Raw genomic sequence first — 21,515 nt, 5'->3', positions numbered from 1 at the left:
AGTATTACTGTCAAGAGCTATGGCGATACCGACTACATTGACTTCTTGATAAAAATTTTTAAAGATAGATATTGAGAGAACTGCATAGAATTTGAATACAAATGCCTGAAATAATCTGTATGAAGTTAAATAATACTGATGCAATTCTCAGAAAATTCCGCTATTAAATTGGATCACGCTTGATTATTGTATGAGGTGAGTTTGTGAATTTTATAAATGAGTTGACCAAATTACAGCGGCTGAGTAGGTCTATTATACCAGCTTTTGTTCGAGGATTTTAGGCATATAGGCGCTTGCCAAAAAGTCCATACTACAGCCCTAATGACAACAGGACCATTTGTAAAAATGTCGACAGTGGTTGTCGACTATATTAAAAACTATTTATTAGAATTCACCAAATGATAAGTCTAAAGTATATGTTACAAGCTTACACATAAACGTTACAAAAAACTAAATATTTTATATAAAATAAAAATTACCAGCAAAACAGTGGACAAGCCTCCTCAGATGGACACCTAATAATGTTTTTTAAAATAGATCAGCCCTCTACTGAATATGTCAAGCTCTCGATAAGTAGTGCTAAATCCGATATACTCGCGAAGAATGCGCATGAGAGGTGTCTGAATTAGATTGGTTTTAGCAGAGGGAATTTGGAAAATTCAGCTGTTTGAACCTTGGGAATTATTGTGGAAAGAATGTATTTTTAATGAGACATTAACATTATTAACTACTAGATAGAACTAATGTTGCAATTTCGTTGATAGACAATCAGCCACCGTTGGTATTACTCTACTAATTTAATAACAATCAGATAGACATTTCAAATGTAATTTCTTGGCATAATATTTAATTTTACTGACCATTATTGCGAATTATCTCAGAGGAGATAGCGAAAATATTAATTTACCTTAGAATAAATTATATTGACTATCTACGAGCACAATTTACTCAAAGATTAAAGTGTCGATTGTCTTTGTATAATGATGGTGAGGTATAATTTGAACTCAAATATCACACCCACTTAAAGCCCGTTATTATGAGCAAAAACTTGAATAGCTCCTAAATATGATTGTGTGTTTATTCTTAAATTACTGTTTTGCATTACATAGCAAACAATTGAATGGTATTATATTAAATGTATATATATATCATTAATTATAAGATATTTAACACGAAAACCCTGGGATTCTACACCTCCTTAGCCGGGTAAAAACAAAAATAAACAGCTTCTGTAATTTAAAGAGGGTTCGAAGCAATATATCGTAGGCTGATTAATGAATTGAAAAAAATGATATACTTCTGCTTGTTTTCTTGAACATATTTAATTTGGCACGTGACTGTGATTTTTTTTTAAATTTGTATAGATTTTAATACAAGACAGCTCCCGGTTCGGATACTTAATTTATAAACTACAATATTATTGGATCTTTGTATCGTACTTATTCAAGAATATATTTGTAATTTACGAGATCAGATCAATAATTTTTATACAACTTAAAAAAGTAGTAAAACTAAATTATCATCATAAATGTCGCATTTTCTTATTTTTCAACTTTACCTTTTTATTACGATTTATCTTGGAGTACATAGGCTATGCTAAATCACCTGACTTTTTAAAGAATAGAAAAGCTGAGAAATGTTTATCGCCGGAATCAACGATTCAGGTTATTTAAAATACAGTATTTAAAAACAGCGAAAAGTATATCGGTACAGATAAAAGAGTGCATAACGATTTGATTCATCTATAGTGCATACATTTTAGAATTTATTTAGACTGTTTTACTGTTATTTGTAAAAGCTATTATGGGATGAAAAGTATTTTATACTCATTTCTTATCAAAATTTTAATTGGAAATTATGAAAGAATGCTGAGTGGTATATTTGAGTGATATTTTCATTCCTTTTTTTGGAGGTAAAGAAACAAATCATTCTTGACGCTGGAAGCTTTTTTTTTATAGAGCAGGGTGCAAACGGGCAGGAGGTTCACCTGATGTTAAGTGATACCGCCGCCTATGGACACTCTCGATGCTAGAGGGCTCGCGAGTGCGTTGCCTTTTTGCCGGCAAGAATTTGTACGTTATTTTCTTGAAGGACCCCAAGTCAAATTGGTCCAGATTGGTCTTCGGTGGCCAGCTGGTTCCACAAAGTCAAACTCTCCCTAGAGCCACTGATCTCTTTTCAACCCTACGTATGTTACATCAGTTAGAAAGAGACAGATGTTAAATTATTAATTTTTGAGTATTTAAAAATTACACGGAAGTCTGTACTATAAATATAAGGGCACCGTTGGAATGTGCTACAGTTTAAATGAGGCTGCGCGGGTCGAACCGGTCTACCGGGCCATGGCATATAGGGTGACAATAATATAAACTGACCACTGGATAATTTATGTTTTTGAGTACGTGAAAAACACGTGTACACGATGTACATCCCACATGTATGACTCTATTTCTGCACTTAAACGCCCATTTAATATGTTGTGCGTAAAGCCGTAGCTAACTATACTAGCCTAGAATCTTCCAGAAGCTCAGAAGTTTGGGCACTTCGCTGGCTCATGGAGCGACCTCATTGCACCAAGGAGGTTCTGTTGTGTTCGTTGGTAGCTACAGCCACGCATGACGTACGCGTATTACACATGTTTAGATTTTATATAAATTTTAGATGTTAAATATACGACAGATGATATAAAATAATGACAGACAGAAGTATGCAAGTGTAATAATTTATACAAAATATTACACTTTCATACTTCGGTCTGTCATTTAGAGGAATAAATGTGCTATATTGTGTTTGAAACAAAAACGTATTTTATTAGTATTATTGGGAACCGATTTAATCTTGCTAATTTTGTTTTGTTTTATTAGTTGATGTAAATTCGAAGTTTTAAAGTTTATAGAATAAAGTAGAAGTATTATGTATAGCGAATATTAATTTTTATAGTAGTGAAGGAAAAAGAAGTGTGCAAAAGATCCTGTATTACAGATATCATGCGAAATCTATAGACATAAAAATAATGATAATAGTAATAGAATATCATGAAATTTATAAAGTTATTGTTTTTTCAGAAGAAATGTAACTGAACATAGAGCTTGAGTCATTAACACATTAATGATTTTGATCCTTATGTCAACAATATCCATTAAAATACAAAATGTTGGTCACCCGTTGACCAACTCGCCTCCGCAACTTCGGGGAAAGGCTGATTTATAACTAAAATTACAACTTGCACTGGAAACCCGATCGCCGTTAACCATTATCAATAATTTGTTGTCGCAGAGTTTACTATAATTGTGTACATCATCGTTATGATGATTTCGGACCTACTCATGTGTCTCACAACGTAAACAATTTGTGTGAAAGAGACAGAAATCATTTGGTTAAAGTAATGTAATAGGACGTTTTTATGAATTAGACCCTTGGCAAGTTTGGAAATAGAATAATGATCAAGCACATAATTATATTAAAACGAAGTTCGAGGGGTAGCTAGTGCAAACACAAATTTATATACATACTGAAACAATACTGCCTTACAATGTTAATTGACTAATTAAACATAAAAAATTTAATTAAACATAAAAAAAATATAACTTAAGAATTTAATAGACATTTTGAAATAAATAAATGAAACGTGCATTCTCATTAATTTTATGATTCTCGCACAATTAAATAAAGCATATTAAACGCAATAATTTTGCAACTCAGTGTTTAGTATCCACGTGCAATATCTGCCTGTACGCAGCTTCCAGTATCACAGATAGCATCTTAGAAAATATATGAGCGACGCGCACAATCCTATCACACTCCATTCATATCGTTGGGAAATAGCTTTTTGATAAATTGTGATGAAGATGATCATAAACATAGTATGTAAGGTTTATTAATAACAATTAATAATAATTTCATACTGTGGACCCAAAGTTATTGTAGACTTTACGGGGTTAGCTACCCCATTACAAAATGTGGAAATTATCATTATGTACTTTACAAGCAATACAATCCTGACCCTGTATCATGCATAAGAATGCATAACCAATAAAAATTTACACACTAAATTAAAAATAAATTAGAAATACATAATCACAAAGACGTCTGCTTGCATTGCGTTGACAATGGGTTTATTCAAAGGAGTTTTCATATTTAGAACCACAGTACAAATTGACCACTTTAATACATAGCAATTATAATATATGTAAACCCATCTTTTTTGGGTACCCAACTCACTTACATCTATACCTAGCCGTGATTTTTATTGCAATCCAAATTTAAAACTATTTTATAATTAGTAATGAATTTTGAATATAGAATAAATTTAAAATATTTGAATATCGAAAACTTTCACATGCACTCTATACACGATGAATTCCAAATTTAAAAATAATTTACATCTAAGTAGCCTTTTAGTATTTCCTTCCACTTTAAATATCCCCATTGTTCTTATTTCCTCATCAATCGCTAAATCACTACGCACTAGACAAAAGCGTGAGATATTATCTCGCTGCCGCTGGCGTTATCAAGATCGCTACTACTCGTTCCATAGTCCATACAAATTGTGGTACGTTCTTCTTTTGGGCATAGTTAACCTTCTTGTTGGATGTACGGAGCTAATGGGCCGGTTTCATTGTGTCAACGTGTGAACACGATCGTCGTGCGAGATAATACTATAGGAACTTCTGAACCTTGCTATATAAAAGGACACAACCAGGTACATATAAAAAATACAATACCTGTAATTAGTAATAAGGAGTTAAAGTGTCTGAATAACAGTAAAAAATTATATAATATATCAAAAATGCTGCACCGTTTTAAATATATGTTTGACTGTTACCTATGTTAGAATATACATGATTTAATTCTAATAGGGTAATCATGAATTCGTCTTTAGTTTTTGAGAAATTTGTAGACAAACATACACTTACGCACTTGGTGCATACAATAACAAACAAAACTTAAAACTCCACTTTGGAAGTCTCTTTAAAGAATATTATAAATTTAAAATATTAGTATAATTAAATGTTATTTTAATATTGACTTAATGTACGTTTATGACTAAATTAAATAGTTTAAAAATGTCATTATAAATAAGTAAAAGTAACTAAAACATATTAAGTAGTCTAGTGTTTCAGGATGTAACTCTAGACAAAACACAAAATACTATGAAGAAAAAGTATCGTGAGGAAAACCAAAGTCTCACTTGTCTATTAGAAAAAGAAACAAATGATCACGAACCAGATACAAACCTAAGCCACTGTTTTTTTTTTAATTTTTCTCTCGAATACTTGCTATATTCCGCCAAGTGTTAATTCGTTCTAAAGCATACATTCCCTACACCAAACATTTAGATTAACGCGTAAAATGGCCATTAAGATCATTAAATTAAGACAAGACAGCGGTAAATGCGTAAGATTGCGATTTATATGAAATTGATCGTAGCAGGTAGCCGTATCTGGGTGAAAGGTTTCATTGTAGTGTCACGAGTCCACCTGGTCGATTTATACGGCTAGGATACACATTCCCCGTGAATAATGGTGTAACTAAATTTTGTGTGATGTATGCTACGGCGTAGCAAATGTTTTGTGCGAATATTTGAAAAATATTCTTCGAATGTGACAAATCATAAAAGATTCAATTCACTAATATATGTTTTTATTATTTAAATTATTTATTTTATGTTTTAAATTATTTAATGACAAATAATTAAGCAAAAACTTAGCACGTCGACGACCGCTTTCTGAGCTGATCCCTTTACTCTCTCTGCATCTTCTGCCGCTTTACCTGCTTTGAGAGAATAAGGTGACAACGTCAAAACATCTCTATGCAAGTGGGAAATTACATAAATGATATAAGTATTTCCTTAGTAACGTGCCCGTCAAAGTATTTTAAAACAATATATAATAGCACAGATAATAAATCCACAGATTACAAAATTGTAGTTACGGCATTATACGTAGGAGCAGACTGTCCAATGGTCAATTCGCCAGAACCGTTATTGTTTTGTTTGCTCGATTTGCGATATCTCTAGATAAAACCTGATTACGTTACTACCGTTAGAGGGAAATTTATGTACGTTTTTACTGGGGATTGTAAGTATTAATTTTGGATCGATTTAGTCCAGATAAGCATTGTTTATGGTCGCATATCCTTACGCAATCTGGGAATAGATATTATCTGACTTTCATTATCGCTTATTGTTGGATATTCTATCGTGATGTCACAACTTTGAATGTATGGCAATATCAGACAATTATCAAATAAAAATCTTGGCTTCCGACTTTTGTAGATATCTTGAAGAAAAATAATAGGCATGGTCAGGTCAACTTTTTTAAACTTTTGGTTTAAGCACTAGGCTGACACTACTTACACAAATATAAAACTAATAAGAACAATATTGATTTTAAAAAATATCTTTCAGAACCATAATATATACTAATATGTACATATAAAAAACTATGAACTTACCATTACTTGTTGTTAAAGGGAAATCCCGATTTGCGTTTCCTGCAAGAAAAAATCCGATATTAATTAATTAAAAAAAATCTTCTGAATCAAATTATTTATAATTGAATTTGGATTATCTTATTTCAAGAAACAAATACGTTAATATACCCCTTAAGATCATAGATGTACGCTAAAAATTTTTTATTTAATTTTACGCCCATAAACAACTAATGTAATTAACGACGTAATTTTGTGGCTGTCAACCAGGATAAATGTCAAATATCTCTGTTTAAAAAATATCGTATTATTTTAGACATTTAGTAAATTCTTTATTACATAATTTTTAGATAAAAAATCCTTAGCATTAAAACATGCCTATCAAATATAACCTATCACTGTTCCTTTGACCCTATGCGAGATATGCCAAAGGTTATGTTAAAGGATAACCTTTAGATAGCCAAGGAAGTCTTAGGTTAAACTGATAAAAATTTGAGTTTTATCTTATGAAAAGTGTGCTTATAGCGTTGTGGAAACGTGAAAAAAATATTTTTATTATATATGAGTAAACATCATTTCAATATTAGATTTACTGACACACGAAAAGAAAAATATACGTTCCGATATTATTTTTTGATTAATTTTAAAAGTTATCGATCCGGAAAAATAGATTACTTATTACACCATTGCAAAGATTTTGTAATAGTTTCCATATGTCCGCTCTATTATTTAAATCTCTGAACTCGTCAGTCATTGCAAAAAGTTAGCTGATATCATCATATTAACAATGAAGTTGGCGGTTCAATGCTGGCTACAGACAACATCTATTTTGTTCATATGACACATATCGTCTTTGGCTACAATAAAGATTCAGAGTAGAGATTTAGCGCGCACTATGACTCGCTTGTGAAATACCAAAACTTTTAAGATCTATATTATATTTCCTTCATAGCTAGCTTTGTATGTGATAGTTGTAACACAGCCGCAGAGTTAAGAGTCGCGCGTAAAATAAGATAAAATATTAAACCACTTCCTCACCTTTAGTAAGCAATTCCAGAAGTTTGCTTGAGAAATGAAACTCCGTGTTAAACATATTGATAAAACATTGATTTGACGTATATAGCACGCGTAAATTATCACTATTAATTATATAATCACAGCAACGGTTTAAAATCTATTTGAACACCGAAAACTATTTCGTTCAAAATAATAACACGAGGAACTGAAGACGGTTGTCGCGAACAGTTTAATTATTTTGGTCCCGATTCATTAGTGCACAGGGAATCCAGGGAGGGAGTCAAAATAAATTTGACTTCCAATACGTTATTTGAAATTTAAAAAATAAAAATAAAATTGATTTACAAAATATACTTGTTACAAAAATGACCCTTCACGTCCTCAGGCTAAAGAAGTCCAAGGCTGTTGGCAGTGGTTTTTTTATTTTTTGAGCATTGCTAACTTCTGCTCTTGGCTATAGGATAATGTAAGTTACTTTTATCTAAATACTAGCCGTCCCCGCCCGCTTCGCTGGTCGAATTTTCAAAGGAAATAAATTAAATTTTATTCATCTTTTTTTTTTATTCATTTTTTTTGCTTTTTTTTGTTAATTTTTATTTTTTTCTGAAATTTACAATATTTTTCAAAGAAGAGTCAAATTCACTTAAAATAAAATTTATTGATATAATAAATTATTATTATTATAAAAATAAATGTTGATGAACAACAAAACAAAGAGATGATTTCTGCATGACAAATAAAAGATTACTACTAAATTTAAAGTCTAAAGAGGTTACAGTTTGGAAATAGAAATTTCACATTTTAACACCCACTACCGCAATCTTTTTCGGCGGTGGGTTGTTGTAAAATCCGCTCTTAAATCATTTCTGCATCACATATAGACGACTCTAGCTAAATTTGGAGTCTTTAGGAGCTACGCCTTAAAAAATAAAAATGTTCATTGTTAAACCACCCCCGCAACCCCCTGTGGGATGAGCTACCGTAAAATTCGTTCATAGACTATTTCTACATCTCTTACAGAAGATTCCTACCAAATTTGGAATTTATAGGAGCTATAGTTTAAAAACGGGAATTGTTCATTGTTAACGCCCCCGCCTCCCCCTTGGGGGGATGAATTTCTTAAAATCCGTTTTTAGTTGACCTCTACATAACCAAAGTAATATTCCTACAAAGTTTCACATTTCTAAGTCCAATAGTTCCCGAGATTTCGTGATGAGTGATTATAGACTATAGAAATTGGAATTCTTAGCTGAATGTAAAAGAACATTATCCGTTTAGTAAACTCCGTTGCCATGGAAACAAAAAAATCAAGAGAAAACGCTTGCAATTAACGGGATAAATGTTCATAAAAGTTAAACAGCAATAAAAAAATGAAGGAACGTTAGAATCTAGGAAAAATTTCGCATCGAATAGTGGTAGTTTCATGTCGATACGATCAGTGGTTTAGGCGTGATTGAGCCTCAAACGAAGACCATTTTCATTATATATATATATAGATTTATTACGAAGACGGGTCAACTGCAATGTTTTTTTCCACTAGTAAGAGAACATTTCAGCAGGTTGAAATATGACTTATGACCGTTTCAGGAGAGGGTCATTCACATATCAGAAAATCGTAATTTACATAATTTTACCCTAGTTTTCAGGAGGATGAAACATTTTTTCAGCCAGTTTCAGAACAAGTAGACGAGTGGTACACTTTCTAGGATATCAGTTTTCAGGCGAAGGAATATTCTAGAACGAATCTCTAAATCGAAAATCATAATTTAAATGTTAACTGACGTCTCAATTTTCCTGTTTTGTACAAGAGTTTAACGCAAGAAATTGAATGCCGTGTTCAAATTATGGTAATTTAAGATTTATATTATTCAAAACAGTTTGATTAATTGTTAGAAAACTGGAGCTATTGCCTAATATAATAAAGCTGTCGTAACCACTTCTAATAATATCGACAGCTCTGTTTGACTGTTTACGATCGGATTGTTGTTCCTGATTCATTTGCGGCCTTTATCATTAAATTTTATGTATATTTAAGCTGGCACTTAACGTATTATAATTTAATTTTGATATCCTATTGGTGGATAGGCAAATTAAGTTATTTTTCTTAAGAAAAAAATATATATTTCTGAATCCGGCCCACGGATCGCGTCAGGAGGTCAGGGTTACAGACGCTCGTCTTTTGACCTAAGATATTTGGTCTCTCACCAACTAACTAAAAAATCATATAACCGTCCCACTCACGCAGGCCGCGACTTCTTACTTGACATTTGACCCTCGCGTCATTGTCGACGCGATCCTACTCTATCTTACAGCGATATATATATTGCTATTTCATTCATACAGGTTATGACATATCGGGTGACTTCTGACCCGAGCGTCGAAGCACATGCTATCTTTTTTTCGTGTATAGTAATTGTGTATTGACGTCCTTGTCACTCATGTTACGACCCCTACGGCTAGCCACTTGAATAGATTAGGTGTATTCGTACGTTGAGTTCAATATTCATTGATAGTTCGTTCGTTGGCATTTAAAATGCAAAACTGTAAAACATTGTAAATTGATTGCTACATTAATAGCATTTTACAATTGTATATTCTGTATGATAACACAATAAACACTGAGTATAAATCTAGATAAACCGGTCCATGCATCTGACAATTGTATTAATCTCAAATTATAAGCGTGACGTTTCAAGCTGAAATATCAGATAAAAAACATGACATTGACATTCCACAACTGAGCGTTTTTCGAGGCAGTTTTTGCCGCGTACCACCAGTTTATGGAACCAGCTGCCCACTGAAGTATTTCCGAACCAATTCGGCTAGGGTCCTTCATGAAAATAGCGTACCAATTCTTGAAAGGCCGGCAATGCACTCGCGAGCCCTCGTGCATTGAGAGTGTCCATTGGCGGCGGTGTCGCTTGACATCAGGAGAGTCTCATGCCCGTTTGCCTCCTGTTCTATAAAAAAAATTAAGTATGGCTGCTTTTTGGACCTTTATCAATTTATTTTTGAGGAGCTATCCGCGCGAACTTTCCATCAACCTTCTTAAGAGTTCAAAGAATATACTCTAAATGGGCCAATCGTCTTCGACTTTTGCGCTTAGTCACATATTTTGCGATTTATTTTTATTGTTACATATTCTTTAAGGTCTACCTAGTAAACGCAATTGAAATCATAGTAAATGGTTATACCAATCTCTCTCGTTGCCCGAGCGTAGAAGCCTCTTAACTTTTTCTAACGCTGACCTGCACCAATCGGGAACGCACTGAGATATAAACGAGGATCTACGAAACAATTGATATTTTAATTACTATTCTGTTTACCAATTTAATTTAAGGCTTTTGAAAATCAAAATCAATTCATATAGGTAATAAAATGTATATTTATGAACGCATATAATAATGTAATGTAAACGGATAGATATTAAGAGTGTTTAATTTTGGCTTTATCAATAGGTAATTTCATTTTTGTTGCGCTAATGTATTGTTTACAATACATATCTTTCAACTTTTCAATTATATCATAAAGTGCATAAATACTTTTTTATATCAACGCTAGTTGGCAGTACGTTCTTCACTTCTATGTATAATATACTATTCGAGAACGAAGATTGCATTGCATAATTCAAAATACGCTTACGTTTATGTTTTTTATAAAAACATTTATTATATGATTACTAATCTGATTATAAAACTATTTGATTTTCGAGTCATGGGTGCTTGGGTAAACCTTGAATATATATAATAGTACAAACCGATACTGGTAATCGAAAATTTATTTTATTTGGATTTTAAATGATTTGTTTTTAGACTAGCTTCAATACATTGAAAATCTAATTTAATAAAATAGATTACTTACTACTATTAGATAATCAAATAAAAAACTATAACCTATCCAATATAAAATTTTCACAGCTTGCAAAGAAGAAAGCGCGATGCAACTCGGCGCGTGCGATTCGTGTTTTTGCTCCGATGAATATTTATCACTTGGTATAGCCATTAGCGGGCAACCTCACCTCACTTGAAATTGATTCAACACACGGTAATTAGAATCAAGCGTAGCGATCGTGAATTTCTATAGAATATAAGAATAACGGAACACTGTCCTAGTATTTTTAATTTCATATATACTAACATCAACTTTTGGTTTACCAAATTAAGGTAGCAATGGAAAGTCAGTTACAGAGAAATGGCGGGATTTGATGGAAACTCAGAATCTGTGTGCCCTGTTTTCGTAAAATTCGCCGGTTCAACAACGGTAGAAAGAAAATGTAATTTAATGTAGCATCTGAAATAGATTTATCATTAATTCAAAGTGTTGCCACATGATAATACTAACATTTGTTTATGGTACTGTAATTGTATTTTGTAATTTGTTTAATAACTATGTAGTATAACTATTTTAAATTATATTCATATTATATAGGTATCTTTAATCGACACGCAAAAGGGCAAAAGAGATCGCCCGGTTAGCGCCCTGACTATTGAGTTTTTTTTATAATCTTGCATTAATTACCATTTTATAATTAACACGACCATACAAGTTGGTCGGATTAAGTAAAATATAATACTTTTGACCTTCATTCCCCTGGATATGTTTCGAGTTAATCATTGGAAAAAATCGTCAAAATCCAACCTATCCTTTCATATAACACCGGAATATTAAAAACAAATCAGTGGCGCTACAACCTTTTTAGGTCTTGGCCTCAGATTTCTGAATCTGCTTCATGATCATTTTTTAAATCTAATAGGCAAGTAGGTGATCAGCCTCCAGTGTCTGACACACGTCCTCAACTTTTTGGGTCAAACACATGTCGGTTTCCTCACGATGTTTTCCTTCACCGTTCGAGCAAATGTTAAATGCGCACATAGAATGAAACTCCATTGGTGCACAGCCGGGATCGAACCTACGGCCTCAGGTATGAGTATCGCACGCTGAAGCCACTAGCCCAACACTGCTCTACACCGGAATATTGTATAAGCATTTATTATAGAGTTATTTTAAAATCCAAAATCAGGAAAGTCCACGTTAAAGTTATTAATGATAGCGGGCGATAATGATTGTCGCATTAATCATCCAGCCGGCAGAAACATTCATCTAAACAAATGAAGGGATCGCGATGTAATTAAATAATCAAATGAACATGTAAATTGCCGTCTTGAAGCACCATTACTTTCAAATATTAATGAAGTACGGATCTCTTATATCGTAATTTAAATCGTTAATGGATTTATTTCATGAAATGATTAAACGGTGAGCTACTAGCTGGGGTAATAGCTTTTAACTCCCTTCGCTGTTTTCAATTTTCTCTGACAAGCTATTGATATTAATGTTGCTTTAGTATAAGTTTACGATTTAAGATCCTGTACAGTTCCGTTATACTCACCTATGTTTTTACCAACTTAGATGAACCTCACCAGGCGTCGAACCAAGGATTGTTTTGCAATAATTACAAACGCCCGAACTCAATAATTAATCCACAATCTAAAGTCAGACCGTGGCAGTAAATCGATCTCTTATCTGCATCCCAATAACCAAACCCTACGAAAACAATCCATTTTTCGCGACGGATAGAATGCAATCTCTTCACTCTTTATACTCATATTTGATAATCAATATAAACCAAATAAACTAACAAAACCGTACAAATAATATTAAAATATACATGTCTATGTATAAAACATATTAAATAGCTTTTTAATTATTTTAAGAACTGGTGTAAGTTAAAATCTTAAGAAAGGATATTGGCACAGTTGAACTGTCATTTTCATACATAGGACTATTCTTATGGATAAACATGTCTATCTCAGATGGTCAAAAATAGATTGAGACAGGTTATTGGGTTTGGGCGTAAGCCACTTTGTCGGGTTCTAAAGATACTTTCCTTCAATAAATTAGCCTTAATTAATTAATCGCATTCATACGATAATAGACAAATATGTATATAGTTTAAATCCACGACCAACCACTATGATAACAAACAAAATGTTTCTAATAACATACGTATAAATAATCTTCTCATTAGCAAAAGAGAAAACTGGTTAACTATTAATTTAACAATAACCCAAGTGTATCTGACCAAAGTAATTACAGTTATTAATAAAAAGGTAGAGTAAAGAAAACTGATGCAACTTAATTGGGTTTGTAATTAAAAAGTTGTGCAATAAAAATTGCGGTTCATATCAAATTTTACGTAATGAAAGTGAGTGTATTGTCTTGTATAGGAGAAATCTATATTGTGATAATAAATCTGCCCGCAACTCTGTATTAATTACTAAATTTTGTACGAGATAGTACTACAATTCACTAACACAGGCACATGTTTTATAAATAAAAGCACGAACATAATTAATAATAACGTAACACAAGAATAAAGACGTTTAAAATAAAAATATGATTATATACCTAACAATTACAATTTTCAACAATTCAAATCACCTCGCAATACATTTCTAACAAATGATTGTATACAGTTACTACAGTTGCTTCTACTATTAAAATACCGCTGCATCATAAAAAGTAAATATTACAAGATAGCAAGAGGCACGCGACTGCGGTCAAGTTTTTCTTCAATATAATGTTTGGCTCGTGCCAGTTATTAACCGATCTCATTCGGAAGAACGTACTTTCTTGTATGTACAATACATATTTTGTTAGACCACGATGTTTGACGGGAAATTCAACCTTAACTGATCGATGATAGGGGTTAGATTGTTGCGATCTAATAAGTGTTATAGGTGGGCTGTTTTATACGGTCGGTTCTAGTTTTTGCTAGGTATCCGGCGAGGCTAATAATTACAGAGTTCTGCGTCTTGAGATAGGTGCTTCCGTTCCGTTTTTACGGAGAAATTTTCCCGCTACGCGCATAAAAGTCGATTGTGATGAGTTTCTACGCACTTTATAATTTGTTTTATGAATACATACAATTATGAAAGCCACAAGACCAGAGCATATTTCTATTTATTCATTTATTATTTTAAAAATACAATTCAAACAAAATAATAATAGGGTTTTACTGACGTAATATATTTTTCATCTAACTATTAAACAAAAACAATTATTAATATAATAAGAAAATTATAATAGCGTTATATATGTAGAAGTCTTCCACTTAAGATTGTCCTAGGTCATATACCAGACATTTACCTGAGTTTAGTCCTAGCATAGCTATCTCTATGCCGAACATTTTCTATTCGCGATGGAAGGCTGGTGACATGTTACCACAGGAATTCTATAGTCCGATTATAGGCACTAGGCTTTCGCAAAGATTATGTTATTACCAGCAGTTTGTAACAGATTCAAAATTGTGAAGAGGCAAAGTAAAAGGCTTTCTAGTTTTATAAGCATGGCGATTTCCTAAATCGTCGGCGTTACGCACCGAGATGCCCAGACATAGGCACTCTCTTCGACTATTACATTGCATTCATTAGTTACATAGCAATTAAGATTTAATTATTCCGCTTATGTTCTATTGTTGTACGCGAGTGGTTAATATAGAGTAAAACTAAAATCCTAACTAAACTAAATTAAAACACCTCGATGACCCACGTACACTTGGATTTAGTTATATAAACGTATTCATATAACCGTTTCAATTTACTGCAGCTACACTATAATTTACATGCCTATAATATGCTGTTGACGGTTCAAGAAATGTCAGGGGACAATATGACTTCAATAATTACAATGTCGGTTTCTTGCCCCTTGCACATTCTTTGCTAAATCATTTTCCATTTTTATTTACTATTAATAAACCTTACTATGATATCGCATGTAATTGAGAATTTCAATCCAAACTTCATCTGTTTGAAAAGTGTTAACGATTTATTATACAGTTTTACTATAATGCTGTTCGCATAGTCAAATATGTAAAATAGTAGTTTATGCTAACATAGGTATCGTACCTACTGCGAGGAAGCTTCTAGAATTAAAAATACACACCGGGACAAAACATTTTAAATTTGTTTTTATTTTTTTTTTGTTATTACTTTGTAGCTTATAAAATATTGTAAATACTGTATGTTTTTAATTTAACTAAAATAATAAAACATAGTTTATGGCCGAGATAACGATTTATATTATAATTGTAAATTAGCTAACAGAGAGATTGGGTTCGATTACCTTCGAAGTAACGGTTCAGAAACCACGAACAGCGGACTTGCAAAAAAATAATTATTGAAAACTGAAGCGCAAACAAGTGTCCAAGACATAGGAACTGCTTCATCACTTCACTTATATTTTGTGTATTTTCAAGAACACTTGTGCAGAATATTCGTCGTCGACGTTTTGGAATATATTATTTTGAACGTGATTAACATATTAAAAAGCGAGGCGATATAAAATATACAATTAGATTTCATAATAAAACTATAAACATATAGATATATGCTATTTAACAGAGGGTACATAGTCTGGATACTTGCCTATTAGAAAAATAAAACACGAAACAGATCTGAGGCCCAGGACCTTTTGGAGTATTGTTATTTTAATATTGAGATACTAATTACATTGTAGAATTACATATAGTCTAATAACATATACAATGTACACATTTTACGGTCACATAATATATTGTTTACAAAAATAAATATCTAATACTTTGGTCCACAAAACTCTGCTATCTATAAAATTTAAAAAGTTCTCTTATTCTTTTAAGTACTGATAAGTCAGCTTTTATTTCATTGAAATAGGTAAGGACTAAGGATACATAATAAAAGCGCCAATTACAAGAAACTCACAATAAACTTAAAAAATAAAACTTAATATCACCACCTATTTAACTCGTGTGACGCGTTTCTACACCAAACATAACATAATACAAATTTTAAAATGGTAATTTTGCATATTTATGGGTATTATGCTCAAGTTGAGCTCATTATGTCGTTATGTTTTCCCGCCCAAAAGTACAAAGTAAAAGATGGCGTTATGGGAGAATGCGCTCGCCACGGGAGCATAAACCACGACAGGTAATCAAAAACAATAACAGGTTTATTGAAAACTAAGTATAGAGTATGCAAGACAATGCAACTCAATTCCATAGACAATTCATATTTTTCCGCACGACGCACGGATGTATTGATAAATTAACTTTTTGATTATTATTATTTTTTTATAGAAAAGGGGGCAAACGGGCAGGAGGCTCACCTGATGTTAAGTGATACCGCCGCCCATGGACACTCTCAATGCCAGAGGGCTCGCGAGTGCGTTGCCGACCTTTTAAAGTAATTATTATTCAGAATAGATTTTGAATGGTTTTTTTTATGTTTTCTGCTTAGTGGTCTTGGTTGTAAAGGCGTGTGAATAAATAAATACTATTTTGGTGTTTTTAATTTCATATACGACGGTGATAGTATTTACTAATCTTTTTGATTATATTATTATTTATCGTTAATCACTACTGCATTTTAGTTATTTTTTCCATACGCAAGAAAGTATAACTTCTAACGCGTGTACATAAGTACACACACTATTTTTTAAATTAGTTACCGATTGGAAGGCATATTACAGTAACTAATAACTTTGATACTTTGATTGAACGACTTATTATTATGATAGACATAAAACTGTCTATATTATACACGATAAACTCTACTACTCAAAAAATTATCTAAAGATCATCAAATATCTACTTCGAAAATAAAGTATAAAAACTTTAGTAAAAAGTATATACTCGAGCTAACTCTACTCCTTAAAATCTTTATAAACCTTAGTACATGTTGAACAGAATATTGAAACCTTGTATATCATTTCCACAAACATATCGGTCTGTAACTATTGTCCAACGAGAATTTGCAAACAGTAATCATTGCTTGAGAAAACTGGACAAACGTTTCTTCTCACGGTCCTGCCACAGTTCATGCTACGACTCAAACAGTAATATATTATAGGCCAGGACTATTGTCATAAAGAGTATATCGTCCATTCGTAGAACATTCTTGGATATTTCGAAATTCAGATAGTATGTAAGTAACAAAAGTTAGAAATAACTTTTAAAAATGAAAACCATTAGTGTCACTACAACCTTTTTAGGCCTGGGGCTCATGTTTCTGTATCTGTTTCATGATCATTTGTCAATCAAATGCAAGTATCAAGAAGCCTTCTGAGCCAAATCTACTTGTTAGTCTAGTTAGAATATAAGTGCCTACGCAAAATTTATGCTGAAATGGAATTAAGTGTTTTCTACACTAAAACATATCGTTTAACATTTAACTTAGTACCATTTAAAGTTTTAATTTTTTTTTAAGTTTTTGACTAACTGCAAATTGCTATATTCTGTGACTGTCCACAACTGATGAAGTGCATATTGTTGCCTTGTCTAAATCAATGTATGCAATAAATATTTTATTGAATTTTACGAATTTGTGATTTGACAGCTGTTCTAAGTTATATGTGTGTTAAAATCGTTAAAATGTGAAAAAGTAAATCTCTACCAGCCCGCTAGTCGCAGAATTCCTGCGCTCTATTTGAAGTAAGATTTTATGAATAACAAGCTGACCCGGCGAACTTTGTTCCGCCTTAATGGCAATAAATAAGCAGTTTGTTTTTTTTTTATTGGAAAAAATACAAAAAAATTAAATACCTACATTAATCATTAATTATTATTTCTGTATTTTAGTACATAGGCTGCTCTTCACTTAAGTACCTTGTGATACACGACATTTTTTGTTTTATTATCAGGCGCAAAAACAAACAACGCTGATGGTCTTCCGACCCGTGAACATGCCACGTATAATTGACCATGGGAAAAACATGAATGTTCTAGATTTAAACCACAAACTTTTAAGGATTGGCCTTGTGATTAGTTGATGGTCATGGCAAATGCAAGACGTATCGGAAATTGAAGTCTTTTAAATTCAAACGGCATATCGGTTGGGATCATCGGGATCCTCGGAATAAGAACTTCCTCACCTGTGAATTTTCCTATCATTATCGTAGCGTAAATTACATTGTTTTTCAATTTTCTAACCACCAAACGCATACCGTTACACAGTTTTGGTTGGTTTATGTTTCGAAGCATGATTACTACGGAGCCAACCTTTAGGCATAAATTGTGCGGTGGTAGATAAGCCAGGCACGTCCAAAGAGTTTAAAAATTCAATTGGATAGTTGGTGGCTTCATCTTCATTTGTGACGCAGTCAATAGATTTGAATGAATGCATTGTTCCAATGATCTAATTTTGAATTATGTAGTTCAGGTCATCTACATCTTTATTCTTAGCCGCTAAAATTGCTCGCTCACTCAACCATTCATTATTTTTGTAGGTAGAAATAATGTTTGGAAATACATTGTTGATAAGTTCGTCTTTTGATTCCATTCATCGACAGGTACTTGACCATTACCGATAGTCAGCAATTGCTCCGAGAAATCTTCAGCAGATGTATCATTAAGCAATGTAACTCTCATGTTTGTTGTCAGCTGCAGTTTCTTCACATAGCGCCATAGATTTGACGATTTGAGGCAAGCGTTTATTTCGTCGGCAGCCGTAGATCTTGGAATTACTGGCAGTATATAGCAGAAATCGCCAGACAGTAAAATCATTGCTCCTCCAAAACATCTCGAGTCATTGCGTAAATCTGTTAATGTTCGGTTAAGTGCTTCTAATGCACGTTTCTGCGCCATTGTGCATTCGTCCCAGTGATGATTTTCGATGCCGCTAAAACTTTGGCCATTGCTGAGTGTTTTACAATATTACACGTTGGTTCTTCAATAGTTTGAAGATTTAACGGTAATTTTAATTCTGAATGAGCCGTACGGCATCCTTCTAACAATGTGGCTGCTATTTCTGAAGAAGCAACTGCAACCACTATGTTGGATCTCGGCCGAACAGTTGCTAAAACTAATGACATGAGGAATGTTTTGCCAGTTCCACCAAGGGCATCTAGGAAATATAAACCACCATTTTCATCATCGTTTGCCTTCATTAAACTATCATAAACTTCCTTTTGTTGGTGTTTAACAGGGGTACATTCGTTTGAACTACTAAATCTAATTCCTGGTGATCATATTCACGTTCCCGTTCCAATACTCGATTAAATGTGTCTTTCGACAACAACAACAAATAGAAACATTCATCATTCTTTGGATGAACTGTATACATACGACCATACCGAGTTTTATAGTTCTCTTCACTGTTTATACGAATGGGCAATGGCACTATCATTACATTTAATTATTTATTTAATAGAAATATTTTGAATATTGATTTCTTACAAATATCAAATTGTCATATATACGTCATTACATAGCTGTCATTATACGTCAATTACATAGCTACCATTTGCGTTTTATTATTCCAAGTATGATTCTTTTTTGTTATACCACGTTTTATAGTGACTGACGTTTAATGTCAAGTCCCACGGGAACGCTGTCGAACGGGATAAAAAGTATCCTATGTCCGTCTCCTGGCTCTAAGCTACCTACATACCAATTTTCACACAAATCTGTTCTTCCGTTCTTGAGTTATAAGTGGTGTAACTAACACGACTTTGTTTTATATATATAGACAACAAATACATCATCATAAATCATACGTATACAAAAAGTTCCAATTTTATAAATTGTACATCCGTGGCTAATGCATATCACCTCGTAAACATCATCTATAAATCTTGACTTAAAATCCTGCTTAAAAAAAAATTTTATGGCGTTGATATAATCTCAAACCACATCCATCGAGCAACTATGGGAGAGCTGCAGTCGGCTTTTAAGGGAGGACTACACTCCTAATAGTTGGAGTTATCTGTCAGGGCAGACCGCCACCGGTAGTCCATTCCACAGTTCGTTAGTTCACAAAAGACAATTGCAAATATTGCGCTTCCGTTGCAATATAATTGTAAATATAAAAAGTTGAAAGTCAGAGCGTATCCTTTAGAAAGCATAATGCTTGTACGCGTCATCTCGAGTAAACGGTGAAAGAAAATTACGAGTTAAAGCTGATTTGCTTGTTAGAAAATTACTTATTGCCGTAATAGTCGCTGTAACGTTGTGTGTGACAGACTGAATCGAATCGGCATTTCTGATTGGATACCCTTAAGTGGTTAACTGCTATTGATAATCCAGAAAGTAGCGGACATCGCCCTCCTGTGTTTGATAGACATTTTGGTTGCCTGACAATGTATGGTCAGCGCTTTATTACTGGCTTTTATTTATGCCAACTGAAGTCAGGTCAGGTGTTTAAAAAGACATTAAACAAAAAAATGTACATATATATATATAATGCTTTTACAAATCAAACATAGTTTCATTAATGTATGTCATATTTGCCTTTAAGTGCATGTCACATTGAAAATTGTATTTTGTGTGCCGAGCGTTGGCAAGCTTTAAAAATTTTAAGCGATTAATGGCTATGGTTCAATAAACTTCGCGTGAAACTAGACAAAGTTAATATTTTTTGTTTCCTTTCGGATGGACTCTAAGGCCGTGGGCTTTTTAGTTCAGTGCTGGTGCTTTCGTCGCAAGAAATGCTCTCAGCAATAAAGGTATACACATGCCACAGGGACTAAACTTTTTATATTTGCTTAAATTTTCTATCTATTAGTTATTAATTATAAATAATTATATATTTTGATTAATATCATACGATGTAGGCTTACAAAATTGTGAATACATTTTAAAGAATTCACAACATTTTTGAACACTGAGACTTAGTCAATTTAGACCAAAGTTTAAAGAAACCCTGAAAACATTTATTACCATTTCTAATACGGCATTGCTTATAGTCTTATACAACATAAGCTCATATTTCACCTTACATAATAAGTGCCATCCATTAAGAACAATTTTCTAGACATCAAGACGTCGAACCCTATATTATTATGTCAAGCCAGTTGTTATATTTGGAAGAGTGAACGGAAGCAGTGCGCGTGCCACTTACTTCAACGGGTCGCCGCGCACTGACGACTCTGTCAACCGACAATCATACACACAAACACGGTGAACCATATCCTATATATATATATACTGAAACACCTGTCCGTTTGTATCATGACTGGTTTCTATATTCATAGTAATTACTAATAGTAGGCATAAAGTGCAATATATGTATAATAATCACGATTTAATT

At 32.8% G+C, this 21,515-nt stretch overlaps 1 protein-coding gene across 6 annotated transcripts in view; it reads right to left on the bottom strand.

The window, feature by feature from the left end:
* LOC110994542 (polyhomeotic-like protein 3) overlaps nt 1-21,515 on the bottom strand; it is a 209,517-nt gene that overhangs the window by 161,289 nt on the left and 26,713 nt on the right. For 5 of the 6 annotated variants that reach the window (XM_022261238.2, XM_045627926.1, XM_022261237.2 and 2 more), the window contains exon 3: nt 6,457-6,495. In XM_022261238.2, coding sequence (XP_022116930.2) covers nt 6,457-6,495 — 39 coding nt within the window. Of the gene's footprint in view, nt 1-6,456; nt 6,496-7,470; nt 7,672-21,515 lie in introns of those variants that run through there. The other variant, XM_022261241.2, reaches the window with a different exon arrangement.

Source organism: Pieris rapae, chromosome 4 (genome assembly GCF_905147795.1).
Source record: "Pieris rapae chromosome 4, ilPieRapa1.1, whole genome shotgun sequence".
NCBI classification, from domain to species: Eukaryota; Metazoa; Arthropoda; class Insecta; order Lepidoptera; family Pieridae; genus Pieris; species Pieris rapae.
This window is presented reverse-complemented; position numbering and strand designations above follow the sequence as displayed.